This window comes from Ptychodera flava, chromosome 2 (genome assembly GCF_041260155.1).
Source record: "Ptychodera flava strain L36383 chromosome 2, AS_Pfla_20210202, whole genome shotgun sequence".
Classification (NCBI taxonomy): Eukaryota; Metazoa; Hemichordata; class Enteropneusta; family Ptychoderidae; genus Ptychodera; species Ptychodera flava.
This window is the reverse complement of record NC_091929.1, coordinates 20,999,840-21,024,423: the sequence shown is the minus strand read 5'-3', so window position 1 is coordinate 21,024,423 and position 24,584 is coordinate 20,999,840. Positions and strand designations below refer to the sequence as shown.

The following is a 24,584-nucleotide window of genomic DNA, read 5'->3' as shown; positions in this document are numbered from 1 at the left end:
GTACGTACATGTACCATTAAGTTTGTTCAACTTCAAATATCCAAGAATGAAATTAAAATTCAAACCAGATAATTCTACTTTGGATAACACTATATAGATGGATATTACCAATGGGACTCATCATCAACTATGCAATTCTGCAGAAGTATTCTTACATTCAACGACATTTGCTACTATATTCATATAATTCCTCACATCACTGCACTAAGAAGTGCCTATTTCAGATAGCAAATAACGCTTTCTGATGCACCTTGCACACTTACCACATTTGATGGACTCTCTGTGCATATCAGTTTTTGAATGGACACTGTCACCCCTAATTCCCAATGCATAAGTCCAGCTGACATAATAAAAACAATAGGAATGTACCATTGTCTGAAGGTGGAAGAGGTCGTTCAGTCCCTTGCTACCTGATAATAACTTGAAAGATGTCCTCTCGAACATGTGTGGCAAAGAATATCACTACAAAGACTACTCAAGGGGCTTTTTAAGGGAGGGTCACCCCTTTGTTTTTGGAGCGAGCTATTCATATGTTCATAACCATACAAAAGAATAAATTTTCAAAACAAAATAATATGCAAATTATACATTGTTATGTAAATTGATCATCATTCTGTTTTTCCAAGCTGTGGAGAACACTGTATAGTAAACACTAATAAAACAGTTGTAACGATTTCTAAAAAAATTTCTTAAAAGATTATATTAGAAGAGATATCAGTGTAGGGACTGGATCAATGCCCACTTTTCATTCTTCCAAAAAGCATTTTGAAATATACCTTATCATTGGCTGACTATCTGGAGAGATTATCCAATCAGGTTCTGTATTACTGTGCAATGAACCAATCAGATACATGCTATCAGAGCAGGAGTTCAGATAAATGGAAGTGACAAAATAGTTTACCAAATGAAATAAAATCGCTGGCTGGTTTTTACTTATGAGGAGGTGGAGATACTCAGCTGACTGTGTTGATACAGATATATAATCAGTGCCATTGTTGATACTGATAAGATAATGAAAGATTCTACAGATGAAATGAGATTAATTGAAATTTGATCATGATATCTGTCTTGCCCCCTTGCTCCACTATGGGAAAGACAATCACCTGTAAGTGGACCCATTGTTTCAAAAATTCACATGAGTGTCACACTGTGTTTGTTAGCATCCCACTGACTTGGACAAATGCTGTTCCACTGATACACCTACCCAATCTAATTTTATCATTCAGCAATCAATGTTGATTAGAGAGTTGGGACAGCCACTGTGTGGGTGCCCAGCACGCTGGACACAAATGTACCTAATTAGATCCATTCCTTTGTACTGCATCACAAAACAATACAGGAAATCTAATCCGTGGGCGAGTAGTGCCTACATGTAGGACAAATACAGCTCCACAGTAGACCAAGTGACTGCCGTTCAGATCCTGGATAGACTGATTGCCTTGTATGTACAAAATGAACAACTGCCCACTTGATATGTATCAAGCAAAGATGAGTTGCATTTTCCACCTTTGGGACAGAAAATACTGAATACAATCTGAAACCAACCTCGTCTACTCACAAGTGAAAGTTGTAAACAATAAAAAGCTGTGTTTAACCTCTATCCTGCGAAGTTCATTACCTGTGTAACTTCTTATGCATTAGCTATTGTTCTACTTCTGTTGATACAATAAAGTTTCTAGTTCAAGTCTCAAGGTCATATTGAAACTTGTTCAAAAGCCTAGGTGTATATATTGTCCAATATGATCGCTGAAAAATAAATTTTAATCCCAGCATGCATTTATTTGTCCATAATATTTCGTAGTGCATTTGTCAACTTACTTTTTTGAGAGGACAATAGGAAAATGTATTTGTTCGATAGAATAAAGATAATAAAATTTGAATATAAAAACGTATGTTCTACAGAAATCTGAATAAAAGTAATAATAAATTTATCAAGGTATATCTTCTGGCCTTGTACATGACATGTTGACCCAACAACCAATAACATACAGAACAGCACACAAACCATACGCTGACTTTCAGTAAATCTTATAGAACCTAAACTGCAATTATACTCCTGACAGTCTGAAAATCTATAACGCGCTGGTGAAAAATTCCACGTAAACAGACAGTTTACTCGTAATGACGCTGTGTCTGGGGTCAAAGTCCTCAGCTTCTGAGTAATCACAATATTAGATATCTCATCCTCCACAAAGAGTTATCAGGGATCTGTTTGGAAATGGTATCTCACTACAGATCAAGTAGGTCTCTGACGGTAAAACTAGACTGCTGCTGATGTCAGACTTGCATGTAAGAACCAAGATTTGATTTCTTCTGCCCTAAAAATAATACGGTCCAAATGCACACAATCACAGTTCTACAGCATGTCTAAATCTATTTTCATCTCAGCTTTTAACGCATTACGATATAGTTTATGAGTATACGTAACTGGTGCTATTTTGAATCCTTTCACTTATTTTCAAGAGCAAGTATATTAATTTTTACTGTAAATATTATCATAATCATCATCATCATCATCACGTCATCAGTTCTGCATTTCTCAAGCAGATGATTCATCAGTGCTGGCCTGTAATTTGCTGCAATTTTTCCCACCAAATTTTAGTGCAACATTTTGCCAATTTTTATGAATTTTTCTGTCATTTTTTTGATAATTGTGGACCAAATGGACATCGCATTTCATTGGCTCGTTTTTTATCAAAATTTTGGCAAAAACCTGTAAAAAAATGACGGAGGTATATTTTTCAAATGCAACAAAATTTTACTTTGGCGCGCAAAAGGTTAACCCTTTTGCTCCCGTTTCCCTCTCTAGAGGTCCAACTTAAGCCTAGAAAACAATGGGAATGGTTCAAACCACTGTGGTAAAAGGGTTAAAAAAAGTAGATGTGTATGACTACACAGATTTTTTTCTTGTCCATTTATCTCCATACTGGTGAGTGTCGGATCTCAGCTTACATATCTATGTCAAATTATCTACATCAACATTAATTTTATACTTTCACCTGATGTAAACAAGTCTGTGATGGAACATGGCCAAGTTAAATAGCTAAATTTCAATCTTTTAACTCTCAAGAAAGATTTTTTTATTCCTTCTAGCTTCTGTCTCCCTGTCAACAATAGCATAGATAACACAGATGTTAATACCACGCTGAGAATCTATAATATTTGCAAGCCTGTTCTGTCAGTATTTCCTTGATGTGCAGCAGTGTGAATACACACACACATGTCCAGTATGCTTTCTATGCTTTATGCAAATCAGCATTTGACATGGCTGTAACATGTCTGCAGGGAGACTAAATCCCTATGATGTTAACAAGGAGGGTGAAAAACACCCTGTCTTTTCATTGGCCAAAGCAACTAGCCTGGAAGAAATTGGCATCCCCCTGAGGGAAACAGACAGGGGGATCATCCCTGGCTGCTGTCAAGCCTACACCAAGCAGGATTAGGCGAATGCTAGAGCTTGCCTAGCTAATCTCTTGGCTGCTCCAGAACGCACACACACTCAGCCCTATGAATCGACCGACCAGCTGTTTGAGTGGCTGTGATAACGTAACTGGGAGTCCCACACTGTTGAAACCGAAACAATGGCTTTTATTAGGCACAGCCTCATATCATGGTTGCTTGTGTACAAGACATGTATACCTAATTACTTTTTCTCTGCAAAAAAAAGGATGTCACGTCAGTGTTTCATTCAGTTCTCATTGTGGCTGGTGATTCAAAGTGAAATTTTGTTCATAAACGTGTAATTTACTCTCGCTGTACTGGCTGTGAGCTTCTCCTCTGACCGTGTGATCTGAAGGCACCCCTGACGACCAATCATGACGCTAAAAGCAAACATCCAGCCGTCAAATGTTTTTTTGCAGACTTCTGTGGCCAAGGGCAAATGTGGAGGAGCTCAGAACGCTTTATGACAGGAACAAAAAGCAATACTCAATAGGAAATGCTATTTTATATTTACAATGATCAAATGACCATTATTTTATAATTTAACTATTTATAATGTCTTTGACATTGCTTTCATAGGAACACTTCACAATGGATGCTACATGTTGCAGTCAAGGTTACCAATTACACATGTAACTACATCGAATTGATTAATTTCCTCATGTCCAAATTACAGGTCTATGTGGATTAAAACATGGGGTCTCAAACAAAACTTTATCAAAAGTTTCCCTTTTTCAATATGGTACAACTTAAGATCACAGGATCTTCATATGGTAATTGATGCATAGTTTGGTTGTCCTGTACTGAGCAGGTGGTATATATGTACTCCACACATGGTAGAAAAAATTAAGCCACCAAAGCTGATTACAAATTCATGATTGAAATAAATATAAATTTTCCCAATAAATTATTTTGGATTGAATCAAAATATTTGATTGAATATTTTGCCTGAGAATGTTGACCTTTCTTCGGGTCATAGTTCAAATGCAAATTGAGAACAAGCCAGGAACCGAAGCTGACCTCTGACACTTTCACCAGGCCTTCATATCGTTGATAAAATGACAACATCCGCCAGCTCCAGGCAAAGGCCACGGAATGCCTGGCATGTTCCAATACAGCTTCATCATGTTACATATTTTATATAGGATCCTACTGGCCGGAGAGGCATTCGTAAAATTTCCTGCACATTTCAGAAATTTCAAAACGGAAAAATCCGTCGTACCTTGCTTTCATTTCCAATCTGGAAGTCAAATTTTGGAGTTCATGTGTACTCTGGTGGCGAGTTCAGAACCGTGTGGGGACATTCGTGTCTGTTATGCATAAACTCCTCGGTGAATTCCAGGAGAAGTGTGCCAAATTGGAAAGTATATCAAAACAGAGTGTGTTGACCGACCACACCGACTGCAAATGTGATACGATAGCCATTGCCTCTAAGTAAAGAGCAAGTCAACCACAGTTGGGTCACTGAGTGCGGTAACACAAGAAAACCTAGATTATACACCGGTTATCTATGCCATGGGATGAAAAAAGACTGGCAAATTATCTCCTTCCTGCCAGTGTCTTGGAAGACTGGCATCGCTCCAAAATGCTGGGACTTTATCAATCGTACATCCACCCAGGCCTCTTCCATGTACACAGAATTACAGCTTTATTGAATGAGCATAGACCTTAAAATCAGTGATGTGTTGATCATGTATGATATGAAAATCAAATGAAACACACTGTAGTGCACTGTAATGCACTGAGGTCAGAGGTCAATTAGATTAGGCGGTCTGTACACTTCATTTGCATACATGTAGATTTCCACCTGGTGACAGACCATCACTGAATTCTTCGCTGGTTTGGTCGATGAGCAGAGTTGACTGTGAATGTTAAATACTTTCAAGACGCTTTAAGTTTAACATTCTGACCAATGTTATGATATTGTTTTAACCCGTTGAGTGACAAAGTCAAATTTTGTCACCTTTAGAATATATACTCAAGTCAATTTTTTCAGATTTGTTGTCAAAATGTTGACAACAAACTGTAGTCAATGAAATGTGATGTCCATTGTGTCCATTTGGTCAAAAATTATCAAAAAATTACAGAAAAATTCATAAATTGGTAAAAATGTTGCTCTAAAATTTGGTGGGAATAATTACAGCACTCACACAGTTAAAAAGCATGTATTTTGACAAGATAACGAAAGACGTTTTACCTGTTCTAAATTACACATATCATGGCCTGGCAAACTCTGTTACGATTTGTGTCTTGGGGTGACACTGTAATGACAGTCTGCCCTGATGATAGATTCAAACACATGTTTGTCGACTAATGTTGATCTGTTTGATGTCATCAAACCAAATTTACATGCCGACAGAATTCACAGATAATCAGCATTCAACAGAAACATTACATCTTGTTTTCATTTAGATTGGAAATCTTCATACATGTTACAGTCAATCAAACCTGTTTCTCAAGGACACCTTGAGGAAAAGACAAAATGATCCAAATAGCAGGATGTGCTTAATATAAGTCCAGTAAAAAATTCTATGTAGAATTTTGGGATCTTATATCTGTCGTTAATATTAACCCTTTGAGTGCCAAAGTCAACTTTTGTTACCTTATAGCCAGTAATTTTTTTAGATTTGGACCATTTTTTCAGATTTTTTCCAACATTTTGGTCAAAAATTTTAGGTATTGAAAAATTATGTGCATTTGGTCCAAAATTATAGAAAAAATTTCAGAAAAATTTATAAAAATTGGTGAAATGTTACACTAAAATTTTGATGGGAAAAATTACAGCACTCAATGAGAGTGTGTCTTGATTAGTTAGGCTGATGGCTTTCAACTGTAATGGTATTCCTACAAGAATTTTCAGACATACACAAGCACCCACACACTCAGACTGGCTGGCATTTTCAAACGCTGCTAGTGTAAAACCGAACATTTCCATATTTCTCCCGTACAGATGCAGACAGCTCACATCAGCAAGACTGTTGGTGATTCAGACAGCTGGACTGATCCCGACAAGCATCCTTCTCAGCTTACAACTCTGGATTGCCACATTCAGACGTTGACAAATGGGGACACTTGGGAATTACAGGACAGGATTTTTTCCCTGCAACAAGTGTATTTTATTCCTAGCAGCTGAATATTTACACAGGCTGCTGTAAAGGCCAATCGCATCTGTGTTCAAGGGCATTCATATTCAAAATTTCCAAAAAAACCTCACAGCTATCTGCAACATAACTGCCACTATACTGAGTTCAGTCAATCCAAAATTCCTGGCCGCTACTTCGGCTACTTTTATTGCACTGCATTGGTATTTAGGCTAAACTTTATGAAGGGCTCGGTGGCCTTAATCTTGTCTTTCTTCGGAAGAAGAAATTTCTGTGGTCATTTTGTCGCCAGTATAACATTTAGTTGCCCAAATCTGGCTTTTGAAATAACATGAGCGACCAAAGTCAACTGTTATAGGTCTCTTTGTTTTTTTATGTAAAGGTTGCCAAATCTGGGCTAAACTTGTCCACTTATCCACAGTGAGCTAAATCTCACACAATGAATAAAGGGCTTCCATTGACAGATGTTACACAAAACCATCTTGAATCTCCATGTACTGTACATGCACATGTCTTAAATCAGGGCAGTACAGGAAAGTTGAAGGTCAGCAGGGTTAAAGTAATATTAACCCTCAGGTCATCTTTTGCTCAATATTGCCCTTAAACAATTGCTGAGGCTGCAGTGTCAGAATACTATACCACTATAACTGAAGGAAATCATACAGAATGTATGTGGGCATAGGGCCTTGTCAATCTGGGTAAATATTCATTTTTGAGAGTTTTCAGAGGGTATCAAACAAAAATCTCAAGCAATGACAGGACTAAAATGTTCATTGTATTTTCATCAGTTCTGGAAATGTGATCATATAGAATTTTTTCTCTGAAACCTGACAATTTTCCTCTGCAGTCCGATAATGGCAAGCAAGTCATTAGGTCCGATAATGGCAAGCAAGTCATTAGGTCCGATAATGGTTAAGCAAGTCATTAGGTCCGATAATGGCAAGCAAGTCATTAGGCAGTCTGGCAAATCGCAAGGTCAATGTTTGACTAATAAAAGTCCATTTCAAGGGGGAAGTGAAGTTTATGGTAAAGTTGATAAAGTTGACAATCACTTCAGGTAAGCTGGCTTTGAAGAAATATGAGTGGATTAATTCAACAGTTGAATTACTTACTCTACAATGTCTCCAAATCCGCAAGATGCTGCGGCATGTAACGCTGTCCATCCCTCATTGTCCTGCATTTCTATATCGGCACCATTTTCAACTAAAAATTCTACCATGTCCAGGTTCTCATCGATAACCGCCTGTGATTGGTCAGAGAAGAGGAAAGACAGAATATATTAACTTTTTGTGGCACAATATTTCACATCTATACATTCACTCATTAACACTTGGCATTTCATTGGTCCAAATGATCAGGGTATAAGCTCAAGGTCAAAGGTGAAAGGTGAAAGTTCTCCAATGTGAAATCTGACAGACTACCTAATTTTTGTATTTGTTTACATGAAAGCCAATCAAGAGAAATTAACATAATACAATTGATTCTTAAAGGATAGATCTGCATGTCTGTCATTGTTTATTATTATTATCTTTTGAGTGCCAAAGTCAATTTTTGTTGCCTTTCTACAATATAACAGCAACAATTCCTTTCAGATCTAGACAATTATTTTCTAGATTTTTCTCAAAATTTTGAACAAAAAGTGTAGCCCATGAACATTTTTGTCTTTTTTGTCCAAAATCACAGAAAAAATTGCACAAAAATTCATAAAAATTGGTAAAATGTTGTCCTGACATTTCGGAGGGAAAAATTACAGCACTGAAAGGGTTAAAATACATGTAAATACAAGTATCTGAACAACTTAATCATCAAATGCAAAGAAATATGTTTGAATAGTTGAAGTGCTGTGCAAATTTCTTTCATTCTACTGCAGACGACAAGGAAATGATTATTAGGAGGTAGATGTAACTGAAACTATGGAGTACATTTGCACAGGTTCAAGTTTTCTGAGGACACTCCCACCCAAGTTGTCACCATGACCTTGAAATGCACAGAAAGAGCAGGCTTCCCTGGATGAGAATTTCAGATCTGGTTACCAGAATGCGTCACAATGCCTGGTGAACTCAACTCTGACAGCAGTAACTTTTGAAGGCTGCTTTTATTATGATAATCACTACTATGCAATACCATCCCTTGATTGGAATAAACAGCGATGCGTTTCTGATAAACACCTATTCCCTGATCTTTGGTACCTAATATCACCTTTATGCAAATTCTGAGTGTGATTTGACTTAAATATTTATGATACATGTATAGATAATGGGGGTGTCAAAATTTTTCAAAAGAGTTACAAATGTGAAAGTGGGTAACCATGTATATTTGCTACACATAGAGATACAGTTACAAATCTTCCATTTGAGTTTTTTTATGTTTTCTGGTTTTTCTTTCCATCTGATATAATGATACATCGTATAATTCAAACCTAGCAACAATATGCCAACTCTCATTATTGATCCTGTGCGACAGAATCTTGGATGATCAATGAAGAATACATGTAGCAATAAAATGAAATGACAAAATGAATGCAAAATTTGTTGGATAATTTATTGGCTGATGTGAGAATTTTACCCACTCTGAATCATGGAAATATCTAGATTTTCTTAGGGGCCCCTCTTCGCCATGTGAAGCCAACTGAACCCCCTTGGTTAACAATTTGTAAAATTCTTCAGAGAAGGCCCATTCTTCTCCAGTCTCACCATTTTCTCTTGATGCTATTTATAGCTAAATACGTAGAATTGTATGTGCCATACAAGAGAGCACAAACTACACGGTTAAATTTACATGTAATTTGCAAGCATTACTGATTAACAGAGGTTTTCATGTGGCCACTCTGGCTATCACAACATGTTCCAAGGCTAAGCCCAAGCGTTGTTACCAGGGCAACACACTGCTACTGGGTTACCTTTACTGGCCATGTAGTTGTAAAGTAGAAGATTACATTGACTAAAGATCTTTTGGCAGTCATAACTTCCAGGACAACTTGGCTGTCAAATTTTAAGTCTTTTAAACACTTGAAAACACCAATGTATCAATGCCGATGACCTTTGACCCTATTGGAAAAAACTTCAAATGCACTTTGACCCTATCATGTAGGTATTACCGGTGAAGACATCTAAACAAAATCCCTACAATACGAAAATAACAATAGACAGTGCTTTAGGTGTAGCTGTAATGAAATGTTTCTCAGCTACTCAAGAATTTGACAGATATAATTGGCAAGATATTTCAGTGAGCAGTACAGATGGGCGTGTACTTTGAAAGTTGTAAAACGTCAGCAAGGGCTTGAGTAAAGACAAATGGGCACTCTGTCGTTGACAATAGAAACCAAACCATGTGGAAGCCGTGCGTGCAATATTGCTCCATTGAAATGGCAAAGAATAGATCCTGTATAGCAAACTCAATGAGTGAACAATGATCTGATGACCTATACAGGTTCACACATGGCTGCCAATACTGGGTCTACGCTGGGTCACCCTGTATGGCATTCTAGATCTCAAGTCACTGCATATTTTGTCAAATGTTTTAGATGACAGCTCTCATGTGGGATGTCTCTTCCAGGGTATCAGGCAAAATCAACGTGCAATATAGAACCCCACTGGTTCATCCGACAACACTGGACCAACACAGGAGGAACTTGATGATACCAGGGCAGTGTATGCCCTTTGACCTTTAACAATACTGCACTCTTGAGTCAAAAACAGGCATTTTTTGAAATTTCCTTATGTCAACCCCATACCAATACCTATGTAAATTTTATGGAGTCAGAAAAAACTTTCAGCCCAGACCAAATACAGTGTATGATATTCAGATATAAATTTGGTTTCTTGGGGAAAAATACAAAGTGTATATCAAAGATTACATATGCTACATGGCTATAGATTAACCCTTTGAGTGCCAAAGTCAATTTTAGTCGCTGTTATGGAATATAACGCCGACAACTTTTCAAAGATCTGACAATTTTTTTTTTGGATATTTCTCAAAATTTTTGCTCAAAAATTGTAGCCAATTAAAAGTTATGCCTATTTGATCCTCAACTATCAAAATAAATGCAGAAAAATTCTAAAAATTGGTAAAATGTTTAACTGAAATTAAGGAGGGAAACGGCACCAATGTACACATTGGTGTCGACATTGTTCTCACCGGGCATTCCTGAAATACTGCACTGAAATTTGTAGTGACAATCGCTGTCAGCATACTGTAGGTGTTTTTATCTTATTTGTACTGAACCAGTTAGCAGAGCTCCTACAAAGGTCATCACAGTAATTGATTTTGAAGTCTGCATGTGACTGTATCTCCACTGGGCACTGCTCTATGTGTAACTGTGACACATACATACACATGAGGTGTAGACGTCGTCTACTTCCCTCCCATCTCAGCCTCCCATGTGAATATAGAATGCGCCTCGGGGACAGATATTCAGACTCTCAAATTTTTCCAAAACTTTTTTTGTGATCTACCACTTGTCCGGATTAATTTTGAAGCTCTTGGCATAACTGAAGTTTTTACAATCTCATTTTTGTGAAACATGAAAATTTTATTCATCTCAATAGAGTTAACACAGGGATGGCGGCCATTTTGAATTTCAAATATTGGTGAATGTTGGGCGATTTGTTTCTCTAGTACTAACATTTGGATAGTGACCCCGATTTTATTCCTGATTTTGAAAGAGAATGGCATACATCTCACTACAAGATACAATCTACACTGATTAGTAGACAATTTATTCTGCTATTTCCATGTAGACGCTGTTCCTGTTAGAAGTCTGACAATAGGAAACAAAGCTCACGGAAAAACAATTTGCCATTTTGAACATTACTGTACTATAACTTTATATGTTCAACAAAGTCATCATCGATAAACATACATGTATGAATATGAAAGTGATAGAGACACAACTTTTCTGACAAACATACTTGTTGAATATATTTCCATCATGTCCTGAACAATGTTTTCATCAAGAAATGTCTAAAAATTGGCAAACATAACTTTACACCATATTTTTACTGTTTTATTGTGTTACTGATAACCTTTTGCAGATTGGATCTACCCTTCCTTCTGCAACGCAAACTTCTGTCATTTCACTATGGGCCAAAGAGTCGATGTATTTTAGGACTGCCCTTTCAACTTTAACCCACTTCCTTTGCAATCAGGTCAAGTTGGTTCAAACCAGGAACTAATAGCATGAAATGAATTTGAACGGAATTGGGCATTTGCCCTACAATTTACAGATATATGATTTTTACGACTTGTCTCGCTGAGACACACTAATTTTCACTGCCTTGACCAAATAGTCATTGCGTACATATTTATCACTGCAGTATGCATCACTGTGATTTTCTGGATACCTTGATTTTTTACGCCGTTTTTTTGTTTGTTTTTTTTTGTTACCGGACATGACATTGTACGTATCACAAAATGAATATTGATCTAATGATTCTTCAACACCGTCCATATAAAGTGTGCTTCGCTAGGAAAAATTTGGACTTGAAATTTCGGTGTGAATCCCCAGATGAAATTACCCAAAAAAGTTTTGAAATTTGAATCTATAACATCATGACGCCACAATTGTTTCTTGTTTGCGTCGTCATTGTGCAAATTATTTGGACATTTTCCAATCTTGCACAACACACAAGATTATTATCAACTTGGCAGTTTGTTTACGACTGTCCACTTTCAGGGCTGATAAAGTCCCCGATCCGATTGCCCGCAAAACAATAGCAAACCAAGATAAACAATTGCAAACCAAGATATCACCTATTGTACCGTAAAACAATCAACAATGGCTAATTTCCCACGCAGCTCACTGAAAAAATTCTGAGAAATTTGGGAATTAAAAATGTTTGTAGGTACCATGTACAGGAGGATTTTCCTTGACGTGTTAAACACTTTGTCCTTTTCATTAAAGGTACTCATCGACTGTAAAATATTTTGAATTAGATTCATTTTTTTTAGCGTTTTCCGATTTTCATTGCAACCCATGGGTTTTTAACTTAGCCAAAATGATATCCTAACCATGGTAAATACAGGACAAAGTTTAAATTAGTGGCACCTTAAATTAGCAAATTGACAGACTCGGCTGAATTTGCTAAAAATGGATACTAGCTACAAAGACATATTTTACAGTATTTCACACTCTGCATGTCTTTATGTTGTTTTTCCATTGAAACAATTCATATTCTGTACATCGTTCTCATGAATATTCCTCTGTAGTAGTAAATATGCGGTATTTCCTCAACTGCTAGCATGTTCATAGAATTTCTTCCCTGAATGTGCAAAAACTATATTTCTCACATGTACAGATAACAGTATTGGTCTGCCGACTTAATGGCAGACAATTTATCAAACTTTTCACATTAATAAGCAAGTATTAATTAAAACACATCAAACTTGTCAACACCTGTACTTGCTCAGATCACTTTCACATGATGTCTTGCTCATTTGACCTTTGACCCTAGAGCAGTTCAAACCATGAATGCCCAGGGTTAACAGATTTGAATGTACAGGAAGTACCCCTATACCTGATCACAAAGGTGAGTTTTGTTACTAAATATAGCATCCCAGTCAGGCCATAGAAATCACATTGGTTGCTGCCAAATAACAATTTGGAAATATTATCCATGTTCTGCACCCTTGGTACAATTGCCACAACTTATGATCATTTCTTTGTTTCATCACAACACTACTAAATATAAATTCTATTTTACTTATTCTTGTATTTTCAATGACCAAAATTGTCGTAAAAACTATCATACAAGTTTTCTTTGCAATATCAGAGATGACAGAGGCGCTATGTAGTTCCACATTGGCCCGATTTATGGTGACAGTAATTCTAATATTGTAAGCACATACATTATTTTTCCAACAACGATGCAAATGGCTTTACATGTACAAATACTTTGCGTCTCAGTGTCAGAATTACAATATAGTTCACCAAGAACATTACTGATCAGTTCGGAAACATCACAAACAGCGCACTTTGTTTTATATACCCCTACATGTCGTAACTTGATGTAACTTTTTCAAGAGGGCTAATTAAACATGTGTAAAGCTTGTTTGAGGAGGTCCAAAAATAATTACAAGGGTATAAAATATTACTGACTGCACTTTTATTTTCTGTCAGACACAAAAGATCTGTGGCAAGACTGTAAAGTGTCTTCTGACAAGGTGTGCCTTTACAGTGAAGTAAAACGCATCACGAATATATAATTAGCTGCAAATTTGGCATACCTGATATAGTGCAAAGTTTACCAAAATAAGTATCATAGAATTTGTCAAACAGTACGTATGCTACATACATGTAAATATACTTCTTTCTCAGGGTTGGCAGTGTGTAGAGACATACCTGATCATTTTTTTCCGTGGCATAACATTCACCACAGTAAAAGTCACGATTAACCCTTTGAGTGCCAAAGTCAATTTCTGAAATTCTGTCGCCTTGATAAAGTAGGACCAATGAATTTTTGTTCAGATTTTACAAAATTTTGATCAAAAACTGTAGCCAATGAAAAATGAGGTCCATTTGGTCCAAAATTATCAAAAAAATACAGAAAAAATCACAAAAATTGGTAAACTGTTGCACTAAAATTTTGGAGGGAAAAAATTACAGCTCTCAAAGGGTTAATACATTTTTCATCGTGGTCCTACAAAGGTAAAACCTTTGTACTGCCATGGTGAAAATGTTGAAGAATGTGACATACTCGAAATGCAACTAAAACAAAATGAGAATTCGACCCTACAGAATGAGTTGCTTGTGTACACAGTAAAAACAAACGAAAAAACAACACACACATACAGCAACTGCTGTACGGGCTAAAGAGTTGCGTAAAAAGCCAAAACATAGACCCTCATTTTTGTCTAAGTCTACAGCATAAAAGAAACCTTAAAAATAAATATCAATGGATATACATAGAAACTATATGTCGTATGTAGGTACATACATGAAGTTCCCCAGTCTCTCAAAAAAGTTTTCTTCCGGGAACCATTCATAATGACGATATATGCAAAATTGATTTCGCAGAGAGATAATGAGACTACAACATGAGGTTTCAAAATTTGATGCAGCCAAAATTGAAGTGTACTTAAAGAATGTTTCATTTCACGACATTAGCCACATCTGCCAAAACAAGGTTACTCTAGATTTTTGGCACCTCTCAGATAGCTTTGTTTATTTAATGCTTCCACCCCCATTTCCTAGTACACAGGTCCACCCACTCCCTTGAAAACTATGGGGGCACACTGAAAAATCCGGTGGTAAAAAGGTCACGGAATCAGAATCTCCTTACTGATGAAGTTCTGATGCAGAAGTCTTCAACAGCACAGCTATTTCTGGGACGGATTTTTCAGCTATCACTCACATGGCCTCCTCTGAACTTCATCACTTCTGAACTTTCAAGATCAGCAGGAGCTCTTTCAAGTCACATTTTTTATGTGCGCTGCACATTTCTTCCGACTCCTCCACACATTTTTTTTTTCACTTGTCTTTCCCATTTCCATCCCTGGTCCGCAAATGTTACAGTTTGACGTCAACTGTTCTACCCTTGGTAGCACAAGGCAATAAATTCATTGTCACGCAAAGTCGTAAATTTTCTGCTCAAGTTTCAGCATTCGTTGCGGGTGATTCACTCTTTGTGGATTTCAAAAATGGCTGCCACTAAGAAAAGCTGCCCCTACACAATACTAACACTGTGAATTTCCAATCTGCTACCAATCAAAATTTTTGGTTAACCACAATTTTTAAGTTGATAAAACATACTCATAGAGATATTTTTAAAAAGTTTTAATTTTTCCATGTGTTTTCACATGTGTTTTCATTCTTGTTGTTGAAAGGAAAAAATGGCAAATACATTATTTACTATGAATTTCACTGAATGTAATGTATTTATAATGACTCTAATTTACATGCTGCAACTGAAAACCTTCAATTAATGTACCTTTTTCAGAATTTTATAATTTTTTTACGATAAAAGTTTGTGCAAGCATCTTGCCTGCTCAACATAGTACACTATTTAACCAGACCCTAAAAGTTTTACCGAAATAAAATATGACAAATGAAATGAGTCAATCTGGATTGTGCTCGGATCAATCCAAAATGGACAGGGGGAGGGAGGGTAGCAGAATTGAAATTGTTTAAAATCTTTGTAAATGCTGCGAATATGTACAGCCAAGACTTTGAGTCTGATTTCTGCGTCGACTTGCTAAAAATGAAACACTGGGCTATCGAACGGTTGGCTGTCATTCCATACATTCAGCCGATGTTCAAGTTTGACTTTGAGCATTCGGTTTACCATTAGGACGTGAATACCATATCATATTGTAATGATTTAACCCTTTTCCTGCCAAGTCCATATTCCACCATCGGGTCAAGATGGTTAAAACTAATGAAACACAACATATTCCATATGGTATATTTTAACATAATACTGTATATTTGAAGGCTGTTGAAAACATAAATACCGTAAACTTGATTTTTTTGGACTAAAGATGCTATAACATACCAAGCCAAGCGGGTGAAAATCTGTCATGTTTGGCCTCAATACCGCTTTTTACTGACTTGGCTGATGGGGAAGTAATAGTCTAAATACTGTCTGGCAGGAAAAGGGATAATGACACAAGCCCGTTCTTTGAAGAGAGTCTTGACAAGCTCGAAAAATAATTTGCAATACATGTAGTGTCTACCCTAGGAGCCTTTAAGCAAAAACCAAAGATGAAAATGTCTATTGTTATAATACTATCACACATAAGTATACTGTACAGTACATGTATGCATGATTCAAAATGGCTGCCAAACCATACAGCCATGGACTTTTTGCTAAATCATTTTGATTTGTTCAATACACAAATGCTGACACAACCAATTCTCAAATATTTCAACCGTCAAAAATTTTAAAGGAAAGAAATTTTCTTGTTAAAAATTCAAACACGTTTTTCTCCCAAACCAAGACAGTAAAATTTACAAAATATTTCAAGAAAATTGCTTCAGCTTTTTAGTCCCCAGGGACACCGTCCGGGGGGACTTATAGGTTTGGTCATGTCCATGCGTGCGTGCGTGCGTGCGTCCGTTCACGCAGATATCTCAGAGATGCCTGGAGCGATTTCATTCAAACTTGGTACAAGGATTACTTCATATGTCATACAGATGCACGTCGATTTGTTTCGTGATACGATCCAATATGGCTGCCAGGCGGCCATTTTATTACGATTTTTTCATGTACAGAGCAACAACTCAGCATGTTTCAACTGATTTTATTCAAAGTTTATACAAGGACATCGACCAATGTCATAGATATGCACTTCAATTTTTTTGGTGATACGATCCAATATGGCCGCCGTGCGGCCATTTTGTTACGATTTTTTCATGTACAGAGCCATAACTCAGGCGTATCCCAATCAATTTTATTCAAAGTTGGTACAAGGACATTGACCTATGTCATACATATGCACGTCAATTTGTTTTGCGATACGATCCAATATGGCCGCCAGGCGGCCATTTTATTATGATTTTTTCATGTACAGAACCATTACTCAGGCATGTTTCTTTCAACAGATTTTTTCAAAGTTGGTACAAGGACATTGACCAATGTCATAGCTATGCACATCAATTTGTTTTGTGATAAAATCCAATACGGCCGCTGTGCGGCCATTTTGTTACAATTTTTTCATGTACAGAGCCATAACTCAGGCATCTCAACCGATTTTATTCAAACTTGGTACAAGGACATTGACCTATGTCATACACATGCACATTGATTTGTTTTGTAATACGATCCAATATGGCCGCCGTGTGGCCATTTTATTGCGTTTTTTCATGTCCAGAACCATAACTCAGACATGTATCAAGCGATTTTATTCAAAGTTGGTAAAAGGAGATTGACCATGTCATACATATGCACGTTAATTTCTTTTGTGATACGATTGGTCATACATATGCACGTTAATTTGTTTTGTGATACGATTCAATATATATAGCTGCTGTGCGGCCATTTTGTTATGATTTTTTCATGTCCTGAACTCAGACATTTATCAAGCGAATTTATTCAAAAGTATTTTTATCACAGTATTTTTATCACAGACCTAATGAAGAGGACTCTATCCTCTCTGAGGACCTGTAATCAAAGTACCCATTAACAAGTGGGGACTGTGTCATCAACGATGACTTTTTTGCTCTTAGAACTGACTTTCAAATTTCATATAAATGCATGTACGACACATAGGGTCTGCAATATATGGAGACTTAACACAGCCCTTTAAACTTTCTAAACAGACCCCACGCACCAAATATAACAAGTGAGTCACTGCATATGTATGACAAACGGAAGCTGTCTACCCATTAGACAGAAAATGGGGGAAAAAAGATCATTGACCCAGAACATTGAGCGAAAGAATGTTTAACTCTTCAACACCAAAGATGTCCTTTTGCCAAATTACCGACATAGTACGGCAAGAAAAACTGGATACACAGGCAAAAATGCAACAAAAATGTAAATTGAAAAACCCTAAACTGACTTATGCTCATTGATGAATCTCTAGGCATTTTGCTCTCGTTGACATCGGAAGATGGCCCAGGCAGCTGCCAAGTGCCAACACATCCAATTTCTTATCTAAATGGCTTTCAATTATACAAAAATGTGAGCAAAAGCGGGTCCCCACAAAGAGGAATTTCCACGCATCATCCTGCTGAGAGAAAAAAAAAGTCAACTCATAATTTTGACTCTTGCAAAGTGGCCGTAAAATCAGACTGCACACATATGCATGGATGATAGGGCAATCTTATCAGAGTATTTCTACCATGGCAAAGCTTATTTTATCAAATATATATTTTTAAATCACAGAGTAAAATGTAGCATTTAATGGAGCTAGCTATCTTTTCTCTAACTCACACACACATACACACATGTATGGTACTCACATATACACATACATAGCCAACCGTCTCTCCCCACCCCTAACAATCACTGTATGCTACTGAATTATCTTGAACTTTTCCAAAATTGTTTTACGAATAATTTGGGAATATAGTGGTCAAACAGGGGCAGTCAACAAAGCTTGTTTATGCATAATTTCTTGGTTATTAGTCGAGAAATATTTTTTGCATATCAGATCCCAGGGAACAGGCATCGGGCTGTTTTTCCTCATCAGAAGGAATATTCCATTCTGGTGATCAGCAGGTAAGGCTCTGTGGGTGGGCAGGGAGAGGGGTTCAGTTGTTTTCCCCAATTTGTCTCAAAAGCATTATTTAGAGACATGTTGAGAGGATACAGCAGTGGGGAGGTGCTTGGGAGGGGATAGGAGAAACAGGGTGATATCCTGATTTGGAAGAGAAACACAGAAAATTTACTGGAGAGGAAATTTTTCAAATCGTAAAGGATGGGCAGTTACAGAGTGCTACATGTATTATATTCCTGTTCAACAATTGTCAGATAGGCATTTATAAAATTTACATGTCAAAAAAATCAATTTCTGGCAATCATCTGCTTGGCTACTCTTGAAGGCAACCAAACCTATCTGTGTGTAGGGATTTTCAACTAATACAACAGAAGTTAAACGTTATCGCACCCACTGACCCTATTGAGATCAAAACTTACATAGAAGAATGATGGGATGGGACTCTACCAAAATATGAACATAGAAGGATTGACAGCTCTTGAATAGCGCTGATCGCAAATGACGTCACTTTTTCTCTCATTAATATGCATAAATAAATATTTGTCTGCATTTTCCACATAAACGATGAAAATAAAACCTGCTAGAGTTACCGTGGCCACAAAAAGTCACACTACTTCGTATGAATTCATGGCTCAGACTACAAGCTGCAACAACAAAATTTGTCTGAATTTCAGGCCGATTTGTCCTAAGTCTCGCGTGTGCAGCTATATTAGTAACAAACCTAAAATTGCGATCAACGCTATTATCTGTGTAGTTTCAAATCCTGCAAGATTTCTTATTGTATATTATGAGACACTTTTGACAAAGGATAGAAAAACAACAAAAAAAGACTGCACAATTCTTTTCACATGGGTTAAGTTAGAATGCGTTGCCGGGACAGATTTTCAATCCAAAATTATTACAACAAATTTCCCCATTTACTGCTTTGGTGGATTCATCTTGAAATGAACTGAACACATTAAGTTTTGATTGTCGTGACTTTTTTTTGAAAATTCAAATTTTCTATGGCGTTGATGCAAGGTACACTGTAGCATTTCCAATGTCATATACTTGAATTTCAAGCAATTTGTTTCTCTAATCCAAAAATTTGCACAGTGACCCCCCCCCCTGACTGATTGTCATTCTTGATTATGAAATAGAATATGTTTTTCACGAGGAAGTTTAGCAACTTTGTGTTTTATAGGTGTGTATTATCTTAAAAGTCACTGAGTAGGGCCAACAATAGTCTTGCCAATAGGAAACTGAAGTCCACCATTTTGAACAGTGGTTCACTCACGAAGGAAAACACAATCACAGAGAACTACCAGAACACATTGACATCAAACAGACTGTACCTTGTTTGCAACACAAAAAAATCATGTCCCACACATAATTACACATCAAACACGGCATGAAATTGGTAAATTAGTGTGACAGCTAACGAGGTTGTAATCAAATGTGACAATATTGATAAGTGTTTTTATCACATTTCTACGTACACTTAACTGCTGAAAAATGCCCAAGAAATGATGGGGACACTAGCATCCCCCACCCCTCACATTGAATTGGTTTCAACCCCAGCAACAGACTCATCTTCATGAAAAGTTAACCCATGTTCTTTTATTAGCTTTGTTGTTACTTTGCAAAACTGGAACTTCCAAGCACACTGGGATGCGGTGACCCCTGGTGTTAGAAGTTTACGATGCAAATACATGGGGGCAGGGGTCGATGCCTGGACTTTCTGATCTCCAATGCTATTCAGGTCAACTGCCGAAGAAACGGCCGTGGACGGATTCCGATGATATTCCGAAATAAATTAAGGAATTTCATTGCCTCCACTGACAGAACAAAAATGCTGAAACTCTCAGCGTTAACACAGGAACACTGATAATATTTATCAGCCAAGCAAAGCAATCACTAGTAATGCACAAACGCTGTACAACAGTTGGCTGGTATTGTCTCTCAGTAATGGTGAAGGAGGGTACTGGTCTATCCACTACGATGTTTGACGATTGCAATACCATGTGAATGTGATCATGTATAATAACATTTTTGTCCCAGTCATAGTTTCTCTAGTATAAAATGGATAAAAGCAGAATAATCTAAGCAGCAGTACATCTGACAGTGACATAAAGTTAAGAACAAAATAGACTAGTACATCGACTGGACAAATCCTCCCCTTTCACAAGGGACCAAAAGAGACATCCCTTCAGGCTTGGCTTTCAAGACTACAAAAAAAAGACAAAAGTATGTGGCCAAGTTTCAGAGAATCCTTCTAAACATGGATTGCACAAGTTTCTTGATGATTCTTGCGTTTGTAAATTTTGACACAAGTATCTTGTACATACAGATTGTAGGGGAAAGTCCCAACAAGGTTAACCCTCAAGAAATGTCAAATGCCTTGTGAAGTATGAGGAATGATGAATCAAAGTTGCACACGTTCATCCTTTCACCATAAAAATAATATTGGTTCATTCCTGTTAACATTGTTTTCTATCAGGAGGCTGGACGCCCACATTGGAAAAATGGGGGGACTGAGTTATGCAATACTCTAAACAAACTCATAGAAGCCATACCACAATGAGGACCCTACAGGACACAGGGTGTCTTTGGAAGTTCACCGGGGAGTGATGTTATCAAGTGTGCCTCTAAAAGGTCAACCATACCTCTTGTAATTGAATAATCAGATTAACATTTCGCAGACATCATCACATTTGATAAAACCAACCTGTCAACAGAAGTCATTCCCCGCGCTATACTTTCCAATGTGAGATTTTCAAATCTGTTACATTATAAGTTTACATATACCCTATATAGCACTTTCTGAGTGGTGGATGTTTCAATGTAATTGTAAACAAAATCAAGAGCACAGCATACCAACACCGACTGTCAACATTCTGAGTGCATAATAATAATTATGCTTGCAGTACGACACTTCAACATTATTGTGATTTTCAAATGTTTGTTATTCATGTATTTCACAAACATCTCATATTCTTGGTATGGCAAATCAAAACAAATGCTGGGGCCATGTTTTGCATCAACTGAGTTCTGCAACTACTATGCAGCGTGCAATCTTTGCACAAAATTTGAGTTTTTCTGTTAGCAGACTATAGATAACATAACTTGAAGACTTATTTAAGAAATGGAAAGTGTCCTGTAAAAGTTGAGTGATGTTATCAAAGTTTCTGGGAAAAATCATCCCCATCACACTGGCCTATTTTCTCTCAGATGTCAAATGTTTATAAAACGTACTCAGTACTGTTTCCTGTCGTACGACAATCTCGGAAACTTGTTAACATGGAGGGCTTCCTCTTAAATTATGCAATATGCAGTGTATCACGGTATTTTATCGATTGATACATATATAGGTGTATAGAAAATGAACGAAAATGAAAGACACGAATTTGCATTAGCATGCAAAACTCATTCTACTATAAGTACATTGCGTGTAAACTTGACATGAATATCGTGTAGTCTGCTTACTGGCGATAAGTTTGCTGTTTCACACTTCTATTGAGAATCCGCCACTTTGGATACTCATTCAATGTGAAGTGAATGGTGGACGGAGCGGCGCTATTGACGACAAATTTGACACCGACAACAGACAAGACGAGGTGAATAGTTGAAATTACGCGCTCCACTTTCGACCCTATTAGTGTACAATACATACTAGATAGTATCCGAAGGGTCAACTTTTCCTAGAACTTGGTGTGTGTGTGTGTACATACTACTAAAATTTTATACAGTATAGCTCATTCGAGAGACTACGTTCGGTCATTTAAGATTTGCTCTCAACATATTGGGATTTTAAGTATTTGTGAACACTGTTCCTAGTGGGCCCCTAGGATAACACAAGACTAAATTGAAAACTATGTTGACTACATTGAACGACTTGGCAGCCATTTTGAATGTTTAACAAGGTCTCGCTGTGCAATGGAATTCGGCAATTGCAGGATGTTTTAGGGCCTCAGACGAAGCCCCGAATAATTTTGCATCCTAAGAAACATATTGGAGATTCCTGAAACGGTCACCATTTTTGCAACGTACCTGATGCAGGGCCGTAAGCCCATCGACGTTCGATGTGTTGATATCGGCTCCCCTGTCCAGCCAAAACTTGACTTCCTCGGTGTCGCCGCTTGAACATGCTGCCAGAAAGACACAACCATCGTCGAACTTGACTTTGCATAAATTTATATTCCTATGTGCACTGCATTTATTGAGTTCTGATTCATTCCAACGCTTGAGTTGGTCAGCTCGACGATTGAGAGCACTCGCTCGGGTATGCTGCTCCGCCATCTTGCTGCACCTTGCCTACCCAGCATTCATTGCGCGCTGCTCTTCCTTCAATCACTCAAGAATTTCAATGGCACGTGGGACCCAGTTGCTATAGGCACCATGACGTCAGACACTGTTTTCTGCGATCCTCCCTTTTGTCAACCGTCCCACTCTGCACCCCCATCAAGGCACTTCTCTACAAGCAGATGCGCTCTTTCTCCGGGAGTTCAAATTGCTCTTGCAAAAGCGTATACATCACGTACTATTGCAACGTTTGACTTGTTGAAAAGTGCTTCGTTCCGTTCTCCATACGATTTCAGCCGACAAAATTAACTGGCGCTCTCACGCGACCTTCATATATGTAATTATCATCGGCATTGTTTCAAGTCACTGAAGACACATCAAGAATTACACAAACCATGGCAGGTTTCTTCGAAAAAGGGGTTCATTTTTGATGTTTACTACAACACAGTATTCTTTTTATCACAATCTTATATAATTCTATACAACGGTAGGAACTGCCTTTCACCATTTCGCCTCGAAAGTGCCTGACGTTTATTTGACAGAATGAAATACATGAAGCCATCTTATGATAAATACATTCACATAAATTTCGTTTACGGGAATCATTTACCGGGAAAGATTCGGGGAAAGATGTTAGTGTGCATCTTCATAGATTTAGTAAGTGTTTCAGGGGTGTGGTTGGTAGCAGGCAAAGCGAAAACTGCTCCCGCTTTACGGTATGCATATATGGCAAGTGCCGCGGACTATTTCCTTCTGGTATGGGTCGCCATAATAGGCGGGTGCCTGGCGTTCCATTCCCATATAAAGCGAAGGTATTTACTGGGTTACGTCATTGAATAAGTTTCCCTACGAAGAAGCCGGAGTTGCCGCCAGTGGCGCCCTTGCAATTTGAGAGATCGTGAAAAACAAAAACAAATGATCATTTGCGGCCTTGGCGTCATCCGATGATGGCGCTCTCATAAACTTAGCCATGAGAACGCGTTATCGCGGAGATGGAGGATCCTTTCAGCTCAAAAGAAAACGAAATTCGAGGGGGAGGGGATGTAAACCCGTGACAAATCGCGGAAAACCTGTTAAGAACAATAACATTTCAATAGATTTTTTGTTGTTGATTTGTCTGGTAAGCTAAAATCTATTGCATATTGAAATGTACCCCTATTTCTCTTTTCTATTTTCAATATCAATAAATTCAAAACGCGCCTCTGGGACACAAATTCGGACTCTCAAACTTTTACAAAGCTTTTCTGATATCACTTGTGGGGGTTCATTTTAAGGCTCTTGGTATAAGAAAACTTTTCACCGCCTAAGTTTTTTCGAAATTCGGAAATATTATTTTTCTCCGTAGAGTTAACACAGGGATGGCGGCCATTTTGAATTTTAAATATCGGCAAATCTTGAGTTATATTTTTTCTTTCCCTAGTACCAAAATTTGCGCGGTGACCCCCAATTTTTATTCTTGATTTGGTAAGAGAATGGTTGAAAGGTTCCCCATGGAAAGTTTGAACAATAGTTTAAGTCCTACACTTTCGAGTCGCATACCAGATGGTGCTTCTGCGATTTGTCACGAATTAAGCTTATACTGCGTAAATGTGATCACTGAGT

General features: G+C 37.5%; 1 protein-coding gene across 12 annotated transcripts in view; it reads right to left on the bottom strand.

Annotated features, from left to right (window-relative positions):
• Nucleotides 1-23,032, bottom strand: part of LOC139116755 (protein phosphatase 1 regulatory subunit 12A-like) — a 132,535-nt gene extending 109,503 nt beyond the window's left edge. For 6 of the 12 annotated variants that reach the window (XM_070679408.1, XM_070679400.1, XM_070679451.1 and 3 more), the window contains exons 1-2: nucleotides 22,731-23,031; nucleotides 7,655-7,785 (exon numbers count right to left, since the gene is read on the bottom strand). In XM_070679408.1, the coding sequence (XP_070535509.1) occupies nucleotides 7,655-7,785; nucleotides 22,731-22,979 (380 nt within the window). In that variant the 5' untranslated portion in view covers nucleotides 22,980-23,031. Of the gene's footprint in view, nucleotides 1-7,654; nucleotides 7,786-22,730 lie in introns of all 12 variants that reach the window. The other 6 variants (XM_070679443.1, XM_070679435.1, XM_070679478.1 and 3 more) reach the window with 2 other exon arrangements.
• Between the last annotated feature and the right edge of the window lie 1,552 nt (nucleotides 23,033-24,584).